The following is a 24,912-nucleotide window of genomic DNA, read 5'->3' on the forward strand; positions in this document are numbered from 1 at the left end:
TGTGTTAAGTTAATTGTTTACTGTAGTTGTTTCAGGGAAAATGGGGGATTGGAAGGTGGATTCATGAGGGGAATTTCTATGTTGCATGTTTTACAACAAAAAAAGATTGAAAACCAGTACATTATGGATTCAAGTTGTATGAGAGTGGTGTTTGTGGCAATCAAACCTAGTGCTGATTTTTTTCCTGATAGACTTAATGAAATATTAAAACTATCTATCAACATATCCATATAAATATTCCTTTCTATTCTCTCACTTCCAGTTACACAAAGACGTCAATCTTTCATCTGTCTGTCTGTCTCAGTGGTGGAGCTTCCTTCCAAAAAGAATCAAGGATGACAAGAAAAAGTCAGATGCATGTTGTCCTTAAGGTGGCAAACTTTTCTTGTCATCCTTGGTTCTTTTTGGAAGGAAGCTCCACCACTAAGAACACATTGTTCACTACTTTAGCTAGTTTTATTCTTCAGTTACACCATCCATGAGAGTAGCAATTTATATAGTTGTTGGTGGATGGAGAGGAAGAAGTTAGCTGGGCCCAGCCTGTTGAGAGTTTAGAATATCAAGACAAAGACCTTGATCCCCACTTAGTGTTTGATGCGTAGCCAGTGAAGTGAATGAAGCATGAGAAGAAGGTGCTTTCATCTGCCTTTGTTGGTCATTAGGTGAACCACTGTGTCCTTATCTAATGGAGTTTCTTCATTGTCTGAGGCCTGGTCTACACTGGGGGGGGATCGATCTAAGATACGCAACTTCAGCTACGAGAATAGCGTAGCTGAAGTAGACGTATCTTAGATCGACTTAGAATCACTTACTTCACGTCCTCGCAGTGCAGGATCAACGGCCGCCGCTCCCCCGTTGACTCCGCTTCTGCCTCTTGCCATGGTGGAGTTCTGGAGTCAATGGCAGAGCGATCGGGGATCGATTTATCACGCCTACACTAGATGCTATAAATCGATCCCTGATAGATCAATCACTACCCGCCGATCCAGACATACCCTTCGGGTTCATTTCCAAATATAGGTCATTGCAGTAATTTAACCTGGAGGTGTGCAATTTACACTTACTTCAGAAGAACTATCCTTACTTTTTATTTATTTTGACACATTTTTGTGTGTGCTACTGTAACACCAACAAACCCCGGTCGTCGGCAGGCAGGATCGAACCTGGGACTTCTGGAGCTAAATGCATGAGTGTCTACTGCATGAGCAAAAAGCCCTGTGGCTGTTAGCTAAGGCTGTAGCAGACTCATTAACCTCTAAGTGGTCTCGGTGCTACTACATGGGACAGAGCACCGCACCCAGGTGGTGTATGGGTTACATAACTCCTCTTTGTTCGTCTCTGTATGTTCAATTGGAATGGATCTCCATTATCTGATAGGGTAGCTTGCCTCAGTTCTATGCATTTTGACTTGGGCCAGATACATTGGTTTTGTGGCTACAATGCTCGTTGGTTCAGGTCTTCATTTTATTTTAATGTTGCATATTGATTTAATGGTACTGTATTTAGATGCTTACAGGCAAGCATCTTGTAAATTAATTGGGGATATTTAAAGTAGTTTAGATGTTAAAGTAATAAAAGTGTATTTAAGAAGCAGATTTAGTGAGTGCTCTTGCTTGATTTGGATTCAGAATATTTCTGCAATGTTGCAAATTGTAGTCTTAATCATGGCACTATTATCACAGCTAAATAATCTCTTGCATTACTGCTGGAACTGTTCTTGAATTTAGGATTGCCATTTTAAGAAGCTTTTCCATGGTGAATATGTTTCAGTGACTAAAACTCTGAGGTATTTTTTTTCTCTCTCCTTAATTGTGTCTTGCAGCAACCAACTTGTAAATACTACTTATGTAGAGTGTACTTGGTGATAGATTTGGGGTAGTTTACTTTGTCTCTGTCTGAACAAATGTCTTCCAAATCAATCGCAAAGACTTCCAACTCCAGCATTACTGCTACATTCATTACATCCGATACACCTTAACATTGGGATCTAAAAAGGAAATAATTAAAATAAATCAAATATGATTTAATGTCAATTTGTTACCAGCACAACAGGCACCATTTCAGAAATGTTCACGTTTTGCTGTTCATTGTAAAAACTGAAAAATGCTAAGGAATATTTCTATGGTTTTCTTGCCTTGTCTTAATAATGAAGCAGAGTCAATGATACAAGCAAAATCAATTGTAACATTGGTACTGAGCTTAAATAATTCCTCTCCCTCCCCGGTATTTATTCCTCTGATATATTTATAGAGAGCAATCATATCTCCCCTTGGCCTTCTTTTGGTTAGGCTAAACAAGCCAAGCTCTTTGAGTCTCTTTTCATATGACAGGTTTTCCATTCCTCGGATCATCCTAGTAGCCCTTCTTTGAACCTGTTCCAGTTTGAATTCATCCTTCTTAAACATGGGAGACCAGAACTGCACACAGTATTCCAGATGAGGTCTTACCAGTGCCTTGTATAACAGTACTAACATCTCCTTATTTCTACTGGAAATACCTCGCCTGATGCATCCCAAGACCGCATCAGCTTTTTTCACGGCCATATCACATTGGTGGCTCGTAGTCATCCTTGATTAGACCAGCAAGGGAAAGCCACCCTGTGGAATCCTGAGAGGAGTGCAGAAGGGAGGGGCTGACTTGGCTTCTCTGTGGCTTTCCTACCCAGAATGTGCAGGGAGATTGTTCCTGGGCAGAGAAGGAGGAGATAACTGGTGGGATCCATTAGCCTGGAGGAGGAAGGAGAGACCTTATGTCTTTGCAGATTAAGGTACCATTCATGTGTACTTTCATTCATGGTTATGGATTAAATCCTAGAAATTATGCTGAAGGGTGGGGGGCAACCCTAACTATTTAATATTTGGCATGAGGCCATTTATTTGTGTTGGGCCCAAATAAATGCCAGGTATTTTCAGTGGGCATATGTCTTCTTTTCTCTCACTCCCTTTTTCTCCGCTTACAGTTAATAAAGGTGAAGCCCTCACTTTAACATTATTACTGAATCCGTTTTATTTTCTGGTGTGGCCTGATCAAACACCCAGTGTTTCATCTTCATCTGGCTCAAATTTCTTTCAACCACTTTGAACTCAAGGAGGGATTCCATTTTTTTATTTGGAGTTTCTGTATTGTGTGCCTTTGTCATTTGTAGCAGTGACGTTCCTAGCATAGCTCAGACCTTGTAATTGGCTCTGTTAATTGCCCTTAATGCTGTAGCTTGGCTAAACTTAATTTCCATTTCTTTGGTAATTGGTTATAACTGGTCTGATGAAACTTTGATTTACCATCAGCACTAAATGATATGGACATGGGAGTATAAATAATGGTTCTGAAATGTTGAGAACTTAAGTCAATTTAGTTCCCTTTAAAGAGCCAACAAAAATAGCATAGTTGTACATCTTCAAAGAGTTTCCCTAATGTGAGTGTGATTCAAAGCAGAGAAGGTTCCCCACTTCTTCTAACAAAGGGTATAGTAATGAATCCTACACTTATAAATTGAAAATTGGTTTGGACTAAAAATAAAGAGGAGGGTGGAAAGCAGCATATACAGAAATCATGTGAGTGGCCTCTTCTCACCTAGGCACCATTAAACAGGGGAAAATATACAGCCACTGGTTCTGTAGAACAAAAATAAAATGAAGAATGGGCTTAGTATCTTTTCTCAAATAACCAAACCAGGGGAATTTTAGTTATTAACTGAGACAAGTCCCTTGGGAGCAGAACTTAGAATTTGGATCCATTGTGCAAAGTTACCACCAACAGCAAATATACAAAGGGCTTGTCAATGGGATGCAGTCCAGATTTGTCACTGCTGTAACCTTGGGTGCCTCATGATGCTTTGTTGCTGTAGCTGCCAACCTGGGTCTCTCATAAACAGCCTACCAGCATGCAAGTCACATCCTGAGTGTCTGTATAGTGACAACCCTGGTCCAGTAGCTCTGACCCCTGCAGCTTGCCAGCAACACACCAGTCACACTCAGGCTTCCAGAGTCCTTGGTTACTATTAACAGAGTGACCCCAGATTTTCTGAGTCCCAGATTTTCCCCCAAAAACGTGTGTTCTGCAAAGTCCAGCCCTCTCCTGGACAGTTCGGTTATTAAGATCCCTTGCCCCCATAAGGAATCAATATTCAGCAGTTTATTAATTGAACTGCAGTTACCAAACAGTTAATTTTTAACATTGCACTGGATTACACTAAAAATCAAATGTTTATTAACAAAACAAGGTAGGATTTTAAGTGAATTCAAGTATAAGGGGTAAAGTTAGAAATGGTTACAAGCAAATTAAGTGGAAACACGCATCTAAAAGTCTAAAATTTAATCTAGCAAGGCATCATTTAAATTGGCCTTTCTCACCTACAGTCTTTCAGTAAGATAGTTACTGACCCTTTCTTTGGTTGGAGAGGGCCAGAGGTGCTGATGCTTTTGTCGTCTTAGGTGAAAGAGAGAACTGGGATTTTTTGCCTTTCTTTTATATTCCAGTGAACCTTTGAAGTGGATTCTTCTGAAGGTTACTTCTCAAGCAAAGTTTTTCCAAAAAGTGAGGAAGGTGACATGGAGTCTGGTGATGAAGGAGGTTCCATGTTCTTCCTTTCCCCACTTGTGTTTGCTAAAATATAAATTGTTCTGTTTTCTGCCATCTCCTTCTCCTGCTGTATTGAGAATCCTGTTTACCACTTACATGTAAATATGTATGTGTATATAGATGAGGTACCATTTGAAAACTAATAAATCGTTAGCAATGGTACCTCTCAAGGCAGATTTTGTACAAAGATTATGACAGTGGCGCATAGGGTATGAATACCCGGATGCTTTTCGTCACAGGGATTCAAAAAAGCAATTCCATGACTCTCTCAAATGCCTTTTTTGGCATCTATAAAACTAAAATTAATTTCAGCTCAGAGTGTTTGGCACCCAAGTTATTCATAAGGCTCTTTTGATGTTCCACTTTTGCTGAGCCATCTCTGTTTATGGTATATTAGATTCAGGAAGAGGTTTTTTTAGCCATGTCACCAAAAGTCTGCATTTACCAAAGAGAGGGGTAAGGTTTTTAGAAACAGCATTTTTCTAAAATGGGGGGGAGGGATAGCTCAGTGGTTTGAGCATTGGCCTGCTAAACCCAGGGTTGTGAGTTCAATCCTTGAGGGGGCCACTTAGGGATCTGGGGCAAAATCAGTACTTGGTCCTGCTAGTGAAGGCAGGGGGCTGGACTCGATGACCTTTGAAGGTCCCTTCCAGTTCTAGGAGATAGGATATCTCCATTAATTAATTATATGTAATAGAAATTGATAGTATTGAAAGATCCAGGAAATTACTTATCAAAAGCTGCTTGATACATTTGAAAGAGGTTAATTTAAAAGTTATATTTATTAATATGTGCCAAAATCATTTGATATGGAGGCTTTATCATTTAATTTTCTTTTTTGTGATGACTAGCCTCCTTTATATCTTGTTTGTTGATTGGGCCATTCAGAATTTTCATTTATTCAGACTATAAAGACCGATGGTGTTTATATATATATATATATATATATATATAAAAAATAAAAACTCCTACCTTTGGTCATGAGTTTGGCAAAGATTTTTTTAACAGAAAGAATCAAATGTCTGTATAATGTCCTCAGATTTTTATACATGGAACCCACCAGAGATTTTAATTATGGATATATAGTAATGTCCTTGGTGACCATTAGTTTTTCCTTCTCTGTTAGCATGTCTAATAAATTTAGACAGCAGAAGGATGAGGTCTGTAACAAGAGATGATTCAGGTCTTTCAAGTAGCAAGGAGGAAAACCTAAGTGTGTGCTGTAAGGTTTTTTTTGTTTTGTTTTGTTTTTTTATGACGAGATAATAGTAAGGCTCACTTGTATTTAATAAGTCTTTATTTCTTCCTCTAAAATGAGAATTTCCCATATTAAGACAAAAACTGAAATTATTTTAGGTTTAATTTCAGTATCAGACACCCAATTAGTGGCAGGCAAAGAATATAGAAAATAGTCAGTTCAAGGATAAATTGTGTGGTATAGAATTGAAGCAATTTCCCTTAAGATTTGGATAAAAAGCTCCGTGTGTCAATCAGTTGATAGAACTGAGAGAGAGATTTTGACAGGTTTGTTATGGCAAGAGGGTTACTGATTTTAGAACAAGTGGTTTTATCAGTTTAAAGACAAACTTCAGAACAAAGAAATAATCCTGATTATTATGATTTATTGTTTGTATTACTTTTGTGCCTAGGAGCAATAGTCATGGGCTAGGACCTCATTGTGTTAGATGCTGTACAAACACAGAACAAAAAGATGATCCCTGCCCCAAGGAACCTACAATCTAAGTATAAGACAAGAGACAATAAGTGGATACAGACAGAAAGGGAGTACAATATTGTCTCATTGTTTACTTGGATTGGTGATAGGCAGCAGTCACAGCAGACTAGCAACCTAATATCTATCTATTTTTTGTGATTAAGTTGTGATCATGAAAAGTTGTGACCATTAATTTAAATCCTCTTGCTATGATGGGAGTTGGGTATCCTCTATATTCAAATATTTATATAATGGAGTAGAGAGTACACTTATAAAGTTTGTAGACAATGCCAAGCTGGGAGGAGTTGCAAATGGTTTGGAGGATAGGATTAAAATTCAAAATGATCTGGACAAACTGGTCTGAAGTAAATAAGATGAAATTCAATAAGGGCAAATGCAAAGTACTCCACTTAAGAAGGAACAATCAGTTGCACACATACAAAATGGTAAATGACTGTCTAGGAAGGAGTACTGGGGAAATGGATCTGGGGGTCATAGTGAATCTCAAGCTAAATATGGGTCAACAGTGTAATGCTGTTACAAAACAAGCAAACATCATTCTGGGATGTATTAGCAGGAGTATTGTAAGCAAGACACGAGAAGTAATTTCTTCCACTCTACTCTCAGATGATAAGGCCTCAACTGGAGTATTGTGTCCAGTTCTAGGTGCCACATTTCAGGAAAGATGTAGACAAATTGGAGAAAGTCCAGAGAAGAACAACAAAAATTATTAAAGGTCTAGAAAACATGATCTATGAGGGAAGATTGGGGATGGGGGGAAATGGGTTTGTTTAGTCTGGAGAAGAGAAGACTGAAGGAGGACATAACTTTCCAAGTACATAAAAGGTTGTTACAAGGAGAAGAAGAAAATTGTTGACCTCTGAGGACAAGACAAGAAGCAATGGGCCTAAATTGCGGTTTAGGTTGGATATTAGGAAAAACTTCCTAACTGTCAGGGCGGTTAAGCGCTGGAGTAAATTGCCTAGGGAGGTTGTGGAATCTCTGTCATTGGAGATTTTAAAGAGCAGGTTAGATAGTCACCTCCTGCCTTAAGTGCAAGGACTGGACTAGATGACCTCTTGAGGTCCCTTCGAGTCCTAGGATTCCTATTATTTATTATTAATATAATTGTGACTTTATTTTCTCTCAATTTGAGCTGATGGGTGAGGGGATTCAAGTTATTATTGAATCTCAATGTTATGAATATAATTGTAATAATTTGTCAATTCCATTTGGATTGGAAGAGTGAGGACTGAATTCCTGTTTATTCCTAGGGTTGCCAGGCGACCGGTTTTCAACCAGAATGTCCAGTTAGAATCATAGAATCATAGAATATCAGAGTTGGAAGGGACCTCAAGAGGTCATCTAGTCCAACCCCCTGCTCAAAGCAGGACCAATTCCCAGCTAAATCATCCCAGCCAGGGCTTTGTCAAGCCGGGCCTTAAAAACCTCCAAGGAAGGAGACTCCACCACCTCCCTAGGTAACGCATTCCAGTGTTTCACCACCCTCCTAGTGAAATAGTTTTTCCTGATATCCAACCTGGACCTCCCCCACTGCAACTTGAGACCATTGCTCCTTGTTCTGTCATCTGCCACCACTGAGAACAGCCGAGCTCCATCCTCTTTGGAACCCCCCTTCAGGTAGTTGAAGGCTGCTATCAAATCCCCCCTCATTCTTCTCTTCTGGAGACTAAACAATCCCAGTTCTCTCAGCCTCTCCTCATAAGTCATGTGCTCCAGACCCCTAATCATTTTTGTTGCCCTCCGCTGGACTCTTTCCAATTTTTCCACATCCTTCTTGTAGTGTGGGGCCCAAAACTGGACACAGTATTCCAGATGAGGCCTCACCAATGTCGAATAAAGGGGAACGATCACGTTCCTCGATCTGCTGGCAATGCCCCTACTTATACAGCCCAAAATGCCGTTAGCCTTCTTGGCAACAAGAGCACACTGTTGACTCATATCCAGCTTCTCGTCCACTGTGACCCCTAGGTCCTTTTCAGCAGAACTGCTACCTAGCCATTCGGTCCCTAGTCTGTAGCAGTGCATGGGATTCTTCCGTCCTAAGTGCAGGACTCTGCACTTGTCCTTGTTGAACCTCATCAGGTTTTTTTCTGCCCAATCCTCTAATTTGTCTAGGTCCCTCTGTATCCGATCCCTACCCTCTAGTGTATCTACCACGCCTCCTAGTTTAGTGTCATCTGCAAACTTGCTGAGAGTGCAGTCCACACCATCCTCCAGATCATTAATAAAGATATTAAACAAAACCGGCCCCAGGACCGACCCTTGGGGCACTCCACTTGAAACCGGCTGCCAACTAGACATGGAGCCATTGATCACTACCCGTTGAGCCCGACGATCTAGCCAGCTTTCTATCCACCTTACAGTCCATTCATCCAGCCCATACTACTTTAACTTGGTGGCAAGAATACTGTGGGAGACCGTATCAAAAGCTTTGCTAAAGTCAAGAAATAACACATCCACTGCTTTCCCCTCATCCACAGAGCCAGTTATCTCATCATAGAAGGCAATTAGGTTAGTCAGGCACGACTTCCCCTTCGTGAATCCATGCTGACTGTTCCTGATCACTTTCCTCTCCTCTAAATGTTTCATAATTGATTCCTTGAGGACCTGCTCCATAATTTTTCCAGGGACTGAGGTGAGGCTGACTGGCCTGTAGTTCCCCGGATCCTCCTTCTTCCCTTTTTTAAAGATGGGCACTACATTAGCCTTTTTCCAGTCATCTGGGACCTCCCCCGATCGCCATGAGTTTTCAAAAATAATGGCTAATGGCTCTGCAATCTCACCCGCCAACTCCTTTAGCACCCTCGGATGCAGCGCATCCGGCCCCGTGGACTTGTGCACGTCCAGTTTTTCTAAATAGTCCCGAACCACTTCTTTCTCCACAGAGGGCTGGTCACCTTCTCCCCATGCTGTACTGCCCAGTGCAGCAATCTGGGAGCTGACCTTGTGCGTGAAGACAGAGGCAAAAAAATCATTGAGTACATTAGCTTTTTCCACATCGTCGGTCACTAGGTTGCCTCCCTCATTCAGTAAGGGGCCCACACTTTCCTTGATTTTCTTCTTGTTGCTAACATACCTGAAGAAACCTTTCTTGTTACTCTTAACATCTCTTGCTAACTGCAACTCCAAGTGTGATTTGGCCTTCCTGATTTCACTCCTGCACGCCTGAGCAATATTTTTTATACTCCTCCCTGGTCATTTGTCCAATCTTCCACTTCTTATAAGCCTCTTTTTTGCATTTAAGATCAGCAAGGATTTCACTGTTTAGCCAAGCTGGTCGCCTGCCATATTTACTATTCTTTCTACACATCGGGATGGTTTGTTCCTGCAACCTCAATAAGGATTCTTTAAAATACAGCCAGCTCTCCTGGACCCCTTTGCCCTTCATGTTATTCTCCCAGGGGATCCTGCCCATCTGTTCCCTGAGGGAGTCAAAGTCTGCTTTTCTGAAGTCCAGGGTCCATATTCTGCTGCTCTCCTTTCTTCCTTGTGTCAGGATCCTGAACTCGACCATCTCATGGTCACTGCCTCCCAGGTTCCCATCCACTTTTGCTTCCCCTACTAGTTCTTCCCTAGTTGAAAAGGGACTCTGGCGGCTCCGGTCGGCACTGCCGACTGGGCCATTAAAAATCCGGTCAGTGGTGCATTGTGGGACCAGAAGTAAGGCAGGCTCCCTGCCTGCCCTAGTGCAGTGTGGCTTCCGGAAGCAGCCGCCATGTCCCTGCAGCCCCTAGATGCATGGCAGCCAGGGAGGCTCTGCACATTGCCCCCGCCCCGATAGCCAGCTCCACAGCTCCCATTGGCCAGGAACTGCAACCAATGGAAGTTGTGGGGACAGAGCCAGTGGGTGCGAGGAGAGTGCGCAGAGCCTCCCTGGCCATCCATGCATCAAGGGGGCCGCAGGGACCTGGTGACTGCTTCCTGGGAGCTGCAGCCTAGAGGGGACTCCAGCCCGGAGTCCCCTCCCGTACCCAAACTCCCTCCCGGAGCCCACCCCCCAACATCCCAACCACTTACCCCGGACTCCTCCTGCACTCCAAACCCCTTGGCCCCAGGCCAGAGCCCCCTCCTGCACCCCAAACACTTCATCCCCGGCTCCACCCCAGAACCTGCACCCTCAGCTGGAGTCCTCACCCCCCCCCTCCCCCCGCACCCAGAACCCTTCATTTCTGGCCCCACCAAATACCACACCCGCAGGCAAGGTCCAGATCCTGAACCCTTACATACTCACACTTCACCCCAGTGAAGTTGATGGAGATTCACATAAGCCCGAAGTCCATCCATGTGGACCCAATTACAGAGTGCGTGCGTGTGCGTGTATAGTTGTCAAGCGAGGTGTGTATGTGTGAATATATATATATATATTCTAATTTTTATATATATATATAAATTAGACAGGCAATATTAATTAGTTTGAAGGTTTTACTTATGGAAACAATTTTCCTCATTTATTAATATATGGTATAAATTTTTAAAGGACTCAAAAAAAAAAAGAACATAAAGAAGAGAACAGACATTGAAAACTGTATAGTTACAAGCACTACTGCAACATATACAGACAAGAGGAAAAAATGAGGAATTCCATTTTTCTGCACTCCCCATCACATTCCCCCATATGTATAACAGCACTGATTGTTATATATTAAGATGGTAAATTATTTTCTCTTCCTAACAGTCGAACATAAGTACCCATTAGCTTCTGTTTTACCAGCAATTCCAGTTTTTTTAGTAAGTTTTAATGTATTGGATCAGGTATGCCAAACTTGACTCATTTTAATGTAAAAATAGTCTTATAAGCAGTGAGTATGAGAGACAAATGTACAGTATGAAAGTTCCTGTTGAAATATTAATAAGATAGACATTTCCTTGTCACATGACTGACTTACTAAAAATATTGCAAAATTAGGAAATTATAGTAATTTTGGGATTACTGGGGAATGTTGAAGAAATGTAATGGTGCAGTAATTTCTTTATATTATTAGAAACTGTATTGGACCATGCATTTTACTGCCTCCTTCAATATTACAAGTAGATTCCTAATTCTGGCTTATCAGTTGTAATACCAAATTTTTACATTTTGTGTCATACTTTGATATCATGATTACCTGTACAAAGGAATGCATGCATATAGAAGAATTTGATGATTCTGATCATGATATAATGTAGGAATCACTAGTTCCCAAATATAATTAACTGTGTCATTTGCTGTGAGGCATTGTTCTTTAAGTATCACCATCTTTGTAACTAAATGGTACCTATATATGAATTAGTTCTCTTTGCTGTATTCCTGATTAACTTTCATGTATGATTTGCTTAAAACTTTTTTGAGAATTTATTTCAAATATTATGTCCTTTCCCCTTATATTTTACAGCTATATTATTCTGTCACTTCTTGATGAGTTGCAATTTGTGTATCAACTTTGCAAAACATAAATCAAAATTTTATTGAAAACAAGTCAACAATGTAAAAACATATAACATAATTGTTTTTTTCCACTAAAAACATTAACAGTATAGTTCTACAGGTGGTCAACAAGAGCAGACATGTTTTTTAAATGACTAAAAGCATCTAAGAAATGTGTAAATTAAACAGAAGAAAAATAACTCTGCAAAAACTTGACTCAGTTTATAGAGTGGTGGTATTTGAGGATAATGGAATTATTAGCTGTTGTTACCAGGATATGACTCCCTACAGGGGCTGAAGTGTGAAGGAGGGAATGAGGGAGCACTGCTGCCCATAGTCTCCCTGATTACTCCCCTTCCTTCTTGGCAATCTGCTTTAACTACTGGTCACCCATAAGTCACTCATATGCTGCTGGCTTCTGTATCCTTTCAGTGAGTCTTGTGGCAGTAACTTTAGAAAGGAATGCCAACTCCAGCAGTGTCCCAGTCACAGGAATCTAGGTTTGCTGTACAGTGCATTCACAGTAGTTTCCAGATAAAAGGCAGAGTACCCTTTGTTCATCTAAACGTGACTAGCCACAATGTTCACTGTTGTCTTGCTCCCCCAAATTCAAATTTGTTGCTGTGGCAGCCTGTAGCACCTATAGAGTTACATTCTAGATTCCCATTTTACATCTCTCTTCAACCCACTGGCATTTTTTGTAATTGCTTTTTACTTAGAAAATATCAGTCCCGATGGAATTTATTTATTTAGCAGTTTCATTCAAATTTAGCCTAGACATTAGTGACCAAAAGTCATTGCCAGCTGACATTTGACCTACCTGAAATGAGTAGAACAGGTTAAATAAATAAGATACTTGCAAAAATGTCAAACATTTAAAGTTGTTTCCCTTGCACAGGGTTTGAGAGAGACCTTTTTTTAAAGCACTTTTTAATCAGTTTTTCAAAAACATAACTGAATTGACACAACACACAATTTTTGGCAGTGAAAATTTTTGGCAGTGGTTTGGATTTTTAAAAAGCCACAAATTTTCTCTCTCTCTCTCTCTCTCTCTCTCACACACACACACACACACACACACACACACATATATATATTCCTAAATATTTGCAAAACTTTTCAGAAAAGGCAGGTTTTTACCCACGCCACATTACATTCAAAAATTGTTGACCAGCTCTAGAAATAAGTTGACCTACCACAGTCCAGCATGATAAAATACATTATTCAACAAAAGGTATCAGTTAGTATTAGACTCATTGAAGAAACTAAGATCTAACTAAGCTTTGGGATATTCTTTCCTAGAAATGTATTTTAGTCTCTCCATGTTCATATTGAAGTATGTTGATGAGACAGTATAGACAGCTTACATGGTCTCTGTCTGTGCTATCAATAGGACATCTTTCAGCACCAATATAGTAGTCATAAACTTTTGAATAAGAAAGTTTAGAACAATAACATTCTGGTATCATAGGGTTGGTATATAATAATGCTAAGCACATTAAAATTCAATACTCGTTGATTTCCAATATTTAAAAATACTGTAACCAAATGCTTTTCATCTTCTTGACAGAGAAGAATGTAAAAGGTAGTGTGAAAGCAGGCTATCTGAAATACAAAGAAGAACCATCAAAATTACTGTCTGGAAATAAATTTCAAGAGCGTTATTTTGTATTACGGGAAGGAAATCTGCTTCTTTACAAGGATATGAAGGTATAAACACATACTCTGCACCCTTCTAATCACGAGCATTTAAGCTTTAAACTTCTTTCCTTTACATATGAAAAAATGAACACTGGTTGACAGGCAAATCAGCAATTGTTATGCTTGCCTACGCAATTCAGGCATTAAAATTAGAAGAGAGATTTTTTGCTTATGTTAGAGTTGTTAAAGTGGAATAAAGTGAGAAAATATAAGAGCTCATTTAGCTATGTTTATGTATTGTGATAAACTTTGTTTTAATTAAAGCAACTTCCAGAAACCAGTATAGTTTAGAAGCCAGTATAGAGCCTATGTTTTATGTACAGAGCTTGTTTAAAGGCTGGGGTGTTGTAAGTATTATAAAGCTCCAATAACTGCTTATTTGTTTGCCCTGCAATTTCAAGGCTTTTAGAAAAGGCAAGGTACAGGAGCACAATAACTTTTTTAAAATTATTTTTGTTAAAAATGTCATGATAGAAGAGTTTTGGAAAATAACATTTTTCACTATACTATCTTCTTTCTTTTCTGTGTATTGTTTTGTAAATGTTATCTTTTTTCCCTCTCTTCCCTATTCCCCTCCCCTGCCCCTTCCAAAAAAAGTATGAAGTTGTTACTTAACTTTTTAATAATAAAAGCAGAAAAGTAAACCTATATTATTGATTTAGGCCCAGTCCTGCAAACATACATGTGCTTAACTTCCTACACATTAACAATTTCATTGACTAACAGGGCTAGTCACATGTATAAAGTTAAGCATGTGTTAAGAGCTTTGCCACTTTGGGTCCATAATATATCAGAAGTTTTTAGTGCTTTGCAGAATCCTTTGAATGTGTGCAATTTATACAAAATTATAAAACTAAGTATTGTATTTATGATTAGTTTTATTCGATTCATTTTACCATTTATAGCTTCTGGTAAAGAATACCTTTTAAATAAAGTATTGCTTTTTTGGTCTTGATGCTGTTTTTGTCTGTGCAGCGGATTTATACATATACTGTACTTTCCTTAAAATACGTTGGGGGAATATCCTCCTTTTCTTAGAGAAGAGTTTAATGCGTTAATAGCTAATGTAAGATTATGTAAACGAAATATTATGTCCTTTTTTTGTATAAATCCTTAGATATATTTCGTAAGTAGAATGACCACAGGATGTCAGAAAGGGTCTAAATACTTAGTGCTAAAAACTGAAATTGGCACATACGTGAGCATTAATTAATGCTCCTAAAACCTTGCTTAGCACCTTGACAATGTGGCTTTATGCTCCATGTATGAGACACTCAAATGTGCCTCTTTTTTTTTCTACTGGAAAATTTTTCAACTTCACTTCAATCTCCTAGCCTCAAGCTGGAGCTGTGAAACTCATATACCTTATACACGTATATAATTATACTAGGTCTGTAAGGTTTGATTATTTCCCCAAAGGTGATAGGGGGGAGGTAGAAAAATTAGAAATAGTGACCCATAATGAAAAGATAAGAATAGAGAACCCCCAAAGGAAGAAAAAAGGGGATTGGGCTTTTATAAACCATTCTGTTTTGTACATTTCTAATGCAGTAATTAGAAACTTATGTTCATTCACAGACTAGCAAACCTGAAAAAGTGCTGCCCCTCAGTTCACTGAAACTTTATCTTGGAGTGAAGAAGAAAATGAAGCCACCAACAAAGTAAGATTAGAAAAGAAATGGGGTTATGTTCTGTATAGCAAAATACTAGAGTTTTGTGATGGAACACCACACAGACGCACACGCACAGACACAAGCGCACACAAAATCAGGAAATCAAGTGAAGTCTGTCCCTTATTCTGAATGGAATTGCTCTCCATAATATTACTTGTTCTGATGCTGTCTGGTCCTGTGTTCTGTGTTAACTCTTCTGTGTTAGAAAATTACTTTATTGATTGGTTTTCTTAATCTGAAGTGTGTTTTCTGTTGTGGCTGTAATTGTTACTAGCTCAATTTAGTCTTGTAGCATGTATCCTGCATTCCAATGGTGGGCACACCTTTAGTGTGCCAAAAAAGATTACTAGTCCTGACCTTTGGTGCCAGTCCCTGGGTCCTCAATGAAGGATTTTCCTTCTCCAGGTTTCACATTGCTGTGACTTTTCTTTGTATTTAAGTCAGTTAGTGGCACTCCTGACCGAGTCAGGTTAGTTGCTGGAGACTAGTAGGTCTCCTATCTTCAGAGGCAGAGCACTCTGTCCCTTAGCGCACACCCAGGCCCAGGGCCGGTGCAACCATTTAGGTGACCTAGGCGGTCGCCTAGGGCACTAGGATTTGGGGGGCGCCATTTTCTTCGGCAACGACCGCGGCGGCCGGATCTTCGGCCGCCCCGGTCGCTGCCGGCATTTAGACAGAGGGAGCTGGGGCAGAGGAGCACGGGGAGGGCCGCCTGCAGCAAGGGGGCGGGGGGTGGTACGCAGGGGAACTCCCCGCCCCAGCTCACCCCTGTCCCACCTCCTCCCCGAGCACGCCGTCACTTCTCCCACCCCCCCAGGCTTGCGGCGCCTAAGCTGATTGGGTGGGGGGGCTGCCGCAGGGGGGAGCGCCTCAGGGCAGAGGGGGGGGGCTGCCGGGGGGGGGGGGAGGGGCGCCTCAGGGCAGGGGCTCGGGGACGGGGGGGCGCAAGGTGGAAGTTTCGCCTAGGGCGCGAAACATCCTTCCACCGGCTCTGCCCAGGCCTCAGAGGTGACAGAAGCTGGCATCAAACCAATGTCTCTCACTGCAGAGCTGTTCATATGGTTGTCCTCTTAACTTTTCTGCCCTATTGTGTGTGTCAGTGTGTGCATGCGGTCGTTTGCTCTTGCTGACTTTGTCTTTCCTTCTGTTTTTGCTCATTCTGCCATCTTATTGTCTGGTCCCATTTCACCTTTCTTTTTTTTTCTCCGCTCTATGATTTATTTTTCTTACCCCAGCCTTACAAACTCTCAGCTGATTGATCTGGTCTCTCACACCACTAGAAATGGGGCAGTGCTATATATTAGATTATATTGCCTGACTTCATTCTAGAAACCAAGCCTTCACTTGACTGCCCTCACTAGTTGCCCCACCTGCTTCAAATCCATGTCCCTATCACTGCTAGTAGGAATACTTTGGCCTGTTATAGCACCTTCATCAAAGGATCTCAAAGTGTTTGTAGAGGACTAAATATCAGTGTTCCTCTTGAAAGTGAACATGTAAAAATGACATCTCTTGTCTCAGCTGTGTTCCTTGTGTGTATTCAGTCATAGCTTTTCTTACTTTAGTGACAAAAATGCTTTTTTTAAACTCACAGCAGCCCTGCAGAACCTACACAGCTAAGGCCGAATGAGCTGGATTCTATTCCATTTTGTATATCATCAAAGAATTCCTAATAAGTTACATTAATTCCAACAAATTACCCAAGTATAACTCCATGAGGTTGCATAGGTGTTACTGAAACTATAAAATGTATGGGGTAGCACAGACATAACTGAGAGCATAATTTGATCTATGAAACTTTGTTGCTGTTTTGATGATTCATGAGGTAAAAGGAGCCCAGCTTGACTGAGTTGACAGACCTGCTAGTTAGATGAAAAGGTCCTGTCACAACTTGTAAATAGAGCATAGTTGATATCAAATCATTGAGACAATAAACATGGAACCCCATAAGGCCATTTTAAATGAAAATGCTTTTCAGATTAGAATCACATATTAAACTTCTTGCAATAGCTTTTGAGGTGTAATCTCCATGTAAAATTAACTTCCCTATGGAATATTTGGCAAGCACCCCGAAGTTAGCATTCAGTTCTCTGTTATGGCTTTGGTTTCTGGTAAATAAATAAATATTTATTTTTAATGTGGAGTTTTATTTTTTTCAGCTGGGGTCTTACAGTATATTCTGAAAAGCACCACTGGTAAGTAACCAACACCAACAAATGTGTGTTTGCCTGTTTAGTGTCAACATTTTTTAAATAGTGTCCTTGAAACCTAATGTGTGTGTGTTGTTTTTGTTTAATTTTTACCCATTACCAAAAATTATTGGTTGATTTGTTGCAATAACTTTTAGTTTAAGCTGTCAGTTTCATATCCTTGCTAAGATCCCTGTTCAGCAAAGCCCCAAAGCACAGGCTTAAAACTGTGATTTGAAATACCAGGAACTAAGCATATGCTTAAAGTTAAACAGGTGCTTCAGTTTTTGTAGAATAAGGACGGATTCCTGGATTGGATCCTCAGTCTTTTCATAATATGCATTTAATATATATTTTAGAAGTTCTTATGTGTAAAATGTAAATAATAAAATACTAACAACCAGTGGCAGATTAATAATTTTGCCGCCCCTAGGCCGGGAAATAAATGCCGCCCTGGCCCTGCACCGACTCCGCCCTTTTCCCGCCCCCATTCCAACCCCCTCCCCAAAGTCTCCGCCCCCTCCCTTCCCCTATTGGATCCCTTCCCCAAATCCCCGGCCCCGCCTCTTCCCCCAGCACGCGCTGTTCCCCCTCTCCCCCCTTCCTCCCTGCCCCACGAAACACTGTTTCGCGGCGCAAGTGCTGGGAGGGGAGAGAAACAGGACGCGGTGGCACGCTTGCAGAGGACGCGGAGGTGAGTTGGAGCAGGGGGGCGGGGCATGGAGGGGAGCTTCCGCCCCTGCAAATTTGCCGCCCTAGGCCTAGGCCTTGTCGGCCTAGGCAATAATACGGCGCTGCTAACAACATTAAATAATTAAGAGAAATCCAAGTAGGTTTTGAATGTCAAAACAAGAACTGCTTCTGTGGTATGTGACAATTACAGTTCGATACTTCATTAATCTGTTTATTTTAATGATACCACATATTGTATTGTAGGCACATGTGTTGTGATGGACAGGATACACAGATGGAGTGGATGACCAGTATTTTCAATGCACAGGTAATACTTTGGTCAGAGGAAATAAGATTTTTTAAAATTCTCTACATTTCATATTTAGCGGTGAATCGCTGAGTTTCACCAGTAATTTGTACTTATCTGCAAAACAATTAAATGTATGGAAGGATGTTCTGAATGAACCATACATTGTAGCAAAAAGAATAATGCTGTGAAGCCAGTAATGTTACTGAAATGCTTGAGGTCATACAACTACAAGAAGATGTGGACTTAGCCCAGCTATGTGCTATCACTCAAGTGCTTAGAGTGATAGATAATAACTGCTTGAGCTGTAGTTTTTTGGGAGGAGTACATAGAGTTCTCCTGGGTTTTCTTTTGTGTTGCAGAGAATCTGGACAAAGAGAGGCAACCCACTTGCCCACCTGTAAACATATTGGGTGAAATCCTGGCCCCAAATAGCAAGATACCTGCTACTAGGTTGTAGGGAAGGTGGGGTATGATTGAGTGGCAGCTCAAGAACACATCCATACAAAAGGATTTTAATGTGCTTGGGTAGTGGTGATAGGGACTAAAAGAGATGGTGGAAAATTTCACCCAGAGTGGAGATCTATACACGCAGCCATTTAGCGGGAATCTTGAAAATGGTGCTATATTTGCATCAGAGTTTCTTCTACTTTTTTCCATGAGGATTCAGGATGTTTCTTGGCAAAGTCACTGTGGGTAACAGTTGACAAATGTTGACTTTTGCGATTCCTTCATAAGGAAGTATTAAATTTTACATATTAGGTCACTGAGGCTTGGAAATATCAGACAACATTTAAATTTGGGTGCCTGTATCCATATTTGGGCAGCTAGGTGTTTTTGATCTCCAGAAGTGCCAAGTATTGGGAGTAGCATGTGTTCAGCACTTCTGAAAATTTAGCTATTTTTCAGAAATAGAAAACTTTAAGCAAGCAGATTTGAAAACGTTGTCCTTAGCCTTTCTCAGCTTTATTCTGCTAATGTAAAATCTTCAAAAGTGCCTAAGTTGCATGTTCAAGAGATGTAGGCACTTAGAACTGTAAGTCCAAAGGACACTAAGTCACTTAGACACTTCTGAAAATGTCTCCCTAGCGTAACAAATAAGATAATACTTACTTGTGGTGAAAATAAAAATTCAACAGGGCTAAGAGAAAATTGATATTTTAGATGCCAGAGGTGAGGTGTTTGCAAATGTCATCCCTGTATAGAGTGTGACCGTTTTGTCTGCCTGTGGCAGCGAGTGTTTAAAATTCTGTCCGTTTTCAGGTTTCACCGATGCTAAATATCTTCATAACCCCGATTAATTGATGGGTATAGAACTTGAGACTTCCTGGCTTCCAGTCTGGTGCACCATCACCATATGGGGGGAGAAAATGCTGCCTGTTTTGCTGGGGGCTGTTGTAATGCTAGTTAGAGCAAAATGCCCATTTTCTTTGTCAAGAAAGTATTGAAAAAGACGCAGCAGTCACACCAGCATCACAGTTAGCATCACACCACATCCAGGATTTCAGCTAAAGCCTCTACAACTTGCATAACATGGTTGTAGTGCAACCAGGAGAGGATTTCAAGTGGATTTTTCCCTACACTACTTTAAGTAAAACTGTCCAGTGGCTTACGTCCAGTGCATTTCACCAAGATGTGGCCATGGAGGGCATGCTAAATGTTTAAGAGTCACCTTGCGTGGAACCACCCCAGAAATCTGGCACCCAAACTGCCAAATCTTTCTTTGTCCTTTCCTTATGTGAGAGATGATGAGGTGCCTCTTTCTGTGTAAGACGCTGAAGCTCTTTCTCTCCCCCACCCCCCAGCTGCCATGCAGTTGTAATAAGAAAAATAAAATTTGACAAAATAAACTCTCTCTCTAGCTAATTTTCCCAAGTTTCTTTGGGTGAGGCTAAAAACCCACATTCTGCTCACCAGTTGGAGGGACAGAAAAAACCCTTCCTGGCTTTGTAAAAAGGGTACCAACTGAACATAAAGCACTGAAAAGAGACACATCATCAGCAGCAAACCACTGAATAGCCAAGGGATAAATGGGATGTGGATAGTAAGTAGGTGCAGAAATGGCCACCTACATCTGGGATATTTTCATACCCAGTTATATCCTTACACCACTAAGTGGGATTTTGGGTAGGTATTTCCTACTGCCCCAACCCCACATGAGATGACCCCTCCCCTGCCACTACTGACAAACACCCTCTCACTACCCAGACCATGGCTGAACAGAAGGAGAGGAGATTTTCACAGTTAATAAACTTTAGGATGTGACATTTCTTCTTTCAGTGATTGCTCATATATATTCCACAATAGATGTACGTGCTCACCACGTGCACCTGTGCTGAAAGTTTTTCCCCTAGCAGTATCTGTAGGGGAGCACCCCAGCGACCCCTGGAGTGGCGCCTCCATGGTGCGGTATAAGGGGCTCTGCATGCTCTCCTCACCCTCTGTTCCGTCTTGCCGCCAGTGAAGGTGCTTCGGAACTTCTCTGCTCCATCTTTGCTCTGGCTTGTCCCCAAAACTGCTTGTTCGTTCAGTTTATGGTACCCGTAGTTAGTTAGTTAGTTTAGAGCGTCCAGGCAAGGGCATGCCTCGGGCCCCAGGTTTTAAGTTGTGCAACACTTGTAGGAGATCTGTGCCACTGAGTGATCTGCACGTGTACTGCATACGCTGTTTGGGGGAAACCCATCTCAGTGATCGCTGCAAGATTTGCAAGTCGTTTAAGCCTCCGACCAAGAGAGAATGGGACATTAGGCTCCGGGCTGGACTCATTTGGAAGAAAAATTTATTCATCCTCTAGCTTCCAATTAAGGGTGGCGAACCACCAGGCTTTCCTGGGCTGGTATGAGTTCAATCTGTGGGGCTCTCTGCCCAAGTTCAAGGACTCCCTCCAGCAGCACGACAGGAAGGAGTTCAAAGCGCTGGTGGAAGAGGGCACAGCAGCTGTCAGGGCAACCCTGCAGGCAGCTTCAGATGCAGGGGGCACGGCCGCGTGGTCCGTGGCCTCCGCAGTGTCCATGAGAATGGCGTCATGGCTCCTGCTCTCAGGGCTGTCCAGTGAGCCGCAGACCTCCTTGCAGGACCTCTCGTTTGACGGCAAAGCTCTGTTTGCAGAACAAATGGATACAAAGCTGCATGGCCTGAAAGACTCCTGCACAGCTCTCCAGACTCTGGGTCTCTATGTTCCGGCTCTGGCTAAACCTAAGTTCAAGCTGCAGCAGACTCCCGCTCAGGCCACCCAGTCAAAATACGAGACCGCTTATAAGAAGTCCCAGGACTATAAGAGGCGCCCACAGAGGCGTGCACGTATGTGGTCCTCAACACCATCTCCCGGGGCTACATCCTCCAGTTTACCTCCCCTCCCACCCCCGTCCAACCACTGCCTCCCCCGTCCCTCCTGAAGGACCCCTCGCACGAGGCTCTGCTCAAGCAGGAGGTGGGGCGGCTCCTCGGCCAAGGAGCGATGGAAGTGGTACCGGGGGAGTTCAAAGGCAAAGGGTACTACTCCCGCTATTTCCTTATCCCGAAGGCCAAAGGGGGGCTCAGGCCATCTTGGACCTGCAAGGCCTGAACCATTACACGGTGAACTCAAGTTCCGCATGGTCTCCCTGGCCTCCATCATCCCCTCCCTGGATCCCAGGGACTGGTACGCCACCCTCGATCTGCAGGACACGTACTTACATGTTCATATATTCGAGAGGCACAGATGCTTCCTCCGTTTCACAGTGGGGCAGGAACACTACCAATTTACGGTACTCTGGTTTGTCCTGTCCACTGCCCCCAGGGTATTCACGAAATGTATGTTGGTGGTGGCAGCCTACCTTAGGCACCGGGGGGTCCAGATCTTCCCCTATCTGGACGACTGTTTGGTCAAGGGCAGCTCCCGGTCGTAGGTCATCACGGGATCACGTGGCACTCCTTCTGTCCACGTGCACCACTTTGGGCTTGTTGGTAAACACCAAGTCCACGTTAGTCCCGGTACAACGCATAGAGTTTATAGGGGTGGTCCTGGATGCCTCGTTGTCCAGAGCCTCCTTCCCACCAGACAGGTTCAAGACCCTGAAGGGGCTCATCGACACGGTCACAAGATTTCTGGTAACAACCGCCAGTGTGCGCCTCCAGCTCTTGGGTCACATGTCGGCGTGCACGTATGTGGTCCGTCACGCCAGACTCAGGATGAGGCCACTCCAGCTCTGGCTGGCCTCTGAGTTCTCCCAGGCCATGCACAGGACGGATAAAGTCCTCACGGTGCCCAAGCCAGTTATCACCTCCCTATGGTGGTGGTCCTCCCCGAGAAACATGCTCCAAGGGGTTCTGTTCGGGGCAGGGCCCCGTCACTGGAACTGGTGTCTGACACGTCGGACTTGGGATGGGGGGCCCATGTGGGGAATGTTCAGACCCAAGGCCTGTGGTCAGCTCAGGATCTGACCCTTCACATAAACGTCAAGGAGCTCAGGGCGGTACGGCTGGTGTGCATGGCCTTCCGCTCACACCTGGTGGTCAGGGTCCTCATGGACAACATGGCCTCGATGTTCTACATCAACAGACAAGGTGGGGCCCGATCCTCTGCCGCGAAGCTCTCAGGCTGTAGGACTTTTGAATAGCCCACGACATCTGCCTACGGGCCTTCCATCTACCGGGCGTCCAGAACGCGCGGGCAGATTGCTTGAGCAGGGACTTCTTCTCTTAGCACAAGTGTTCTCTCCACTCAGAGGTGGTGCATAGACTTTTCCAAGCATGGGGAACTCCCCAGGTGGACCTGTTCGTGACTCGGCAGAACTGTCGCTGTCCTGGGTTCTGCTCCGGGGGTGTGGCTGGGACGGGGCGCTATCTCTGATGCCTTCCTCCTGTCCTGGTGAATCCAGTTTCTCTATGCCTTTCTCCCATTCCCACTGATCGGCAAGGTCCCGGAAAAGATAAAGACGGACAAGGCCTGGGTCCTTCTGATTGCTGCCTGGGCCATACCGGGGCATTGGTACGGGATCCTCATGGGCCTGGTGCTCCCCCTGCTGTGACCGTTGCCATCCCGCCTGGACCTGCTCACCCAGGCCGCCTCCTCCACCCCAACCTAGCGGCACTCCACTCACGGCATAGCTGCTCAATGGTTAGGTAGGGAGGAAAGGATGTGCATGGAAGGGGTTCAGTGTGTCCTCCTAGAAAGCAGGCAACCCTCCATGCGCCGAGCCTACTTGGCAAAGTGATCTCGGTTTTCCAGATGGGTGGACGAGAGGGGCGTTTCCATGGTGGCTGCTCTGATCAGCTTATTCTGGACTACCTCCTTCACCTTAGAGCCCAGGGCCTGGTGCCCTCGTTGGTCAAGGCACACCTGGCGGCCATATCGGCCTTCCATCTGCCGGTGCAGGGCCACATGGTATTCTCCCATGCTATGACTGGCTGATTCCTTAAGGGGTTGGATCGCCTCTTCCTGTATGTTAGGCCCCCTGTGCTGCAGTGGGACCTTAATCTGGTGTTGGCCCATCTCACGGGGCCCCTGTTTGAGCCACTAGCCTCGTGCTCCAGGTCACACCTTTCGTGGAAGGTGGCCTTCCTGGTTGCAATCACGTCTTGTAGGCCCTGACCTCCAAGCCCCCGTACACGGTGTTTCATAAAGATAAGATCCAGCTCTGCCCACACCCTTTGTTCCTGCTGAAGCTGGTCTCCGCCTATCACATGGGTCAGGACATTTTTCTGCTGGTCCTCTGCCCCAAGCCCCATGCGTCCAGTGAGGAGCGCCGCCTCCACACGTTGGATGTGAGACTGCCTCTGGCTTTCTACCTGGAGCGGACTAAGCCATTCAGAAAGTCCTCGCAACTGTTCATCACCTCGGTCGAGCGCATGAAAGGTCGGCCGATCTCCACTCAGCAACTCTCCAACTGGATCACTTCGTGAATCTGTACCTGTTATGACCTGGCGGGAATCTCTCCGCCGCCAATTGTGAGGGCGCACTCGACTCTGGCGCAGGCCTCATCGACTGCCTTTTTGGCCCATGTTCCCATTCAGAACATTTGTAGAGCTGTCACGTGGTCTTCAGTTCACATGTTCACCTCGCATTATGCGATTGTCTCTCAGACCAGGGAGGACGCCGGGTTCGGAAGGGCCATTCTCTGTCCCAAGAGTTTGTGAACTCCTTCCCACCGCCAACAGATATAGCTTGGAATCACCTATTGTGGAATACACATGAGCAATCACTCGAAGAAGAAAAGACAGTTATCTTTTTCGTAACTGTTGTTCTTCAAGATGTGTTGCTCATGTCTATTCCACATCCCGCCTTCCCCTCTGTCAGAGTTGTCTGGCAAGAAGGAACTGAGGGTGGGGTGAGCGCACACTGGAGGCACCACTCCATGGGTCACTGGGGCACTCCCCTATGGGTACTGCTAGGGGAGAAACTTCCGGCACCAGTGCACATGGCGAGCACGCACACCTTTTGTGGAATAGACATGAGCAACACATCTCGAAGAACACCGGTTACGAAAAAGGTAACTGTCTTTTCTCATGTTTACTATTTGATCAAAGGTGATTCTTTTTTTAACCTGAAGATGGTCTTTGGGACTTTCTGTAACAAAGGTAAAGCTTTGTTTGTGCAGAGCTTTCTCAGGAGCTGACCCAAGAATGAAGCATGAGCTCTCACAGGAAGTAAGGACCATCACAAACCTCAC

General features: G+C 43.4%; 1 protein-coding gene across 1 annotated transcript in view; it reads left to right on the plus strand.

The window, feature by feature from the left end:
- Window positions 1-24,912, plus strand: part of ARAP2 (ArfGAP with RhoGAP domain, ankyrin repeat and PH domain 2) — a 217,483-nt gene that overhangs the window by 177,739 nt on the left and 14,832 nt on the right. Inside the window, exons 28-31 of the mRNA XM_034772450.1 lie at window positions 13,291-13,430; window positions 15,000-15,082; window positions 17,254-17,289; window positions 18,220-18,283. Coding sequence (XP_034628341.1) covers window positions 13,291-13,430; window positions 15,000-15,082; window positions 17,254-17,289; window positions 18,220-18,283 — 323 coding nt within the window. The remainder of the gene's footprint in view (window positions 1-13,290; window positions 13,431-14,999; window positions 15,083-17,253; window positions 17,290-18,219; window positions 18,284-24,912) is intronic.

Source organism: Trachemys scripta, chromosome 5 (genome assembly GCF_013100865.1).
Source record: "Trachemys scripta elegans isolate TJP31775 chromosome 5, CAS_Tse_1.0, whole genome shotgun sequence".
NCBI classification, from domain to species: domain Eukaryota; kingdom Metazoa; phylum Chordata; order Testudines; family Emydidae; genus Trachemys; species Trachemys scripta.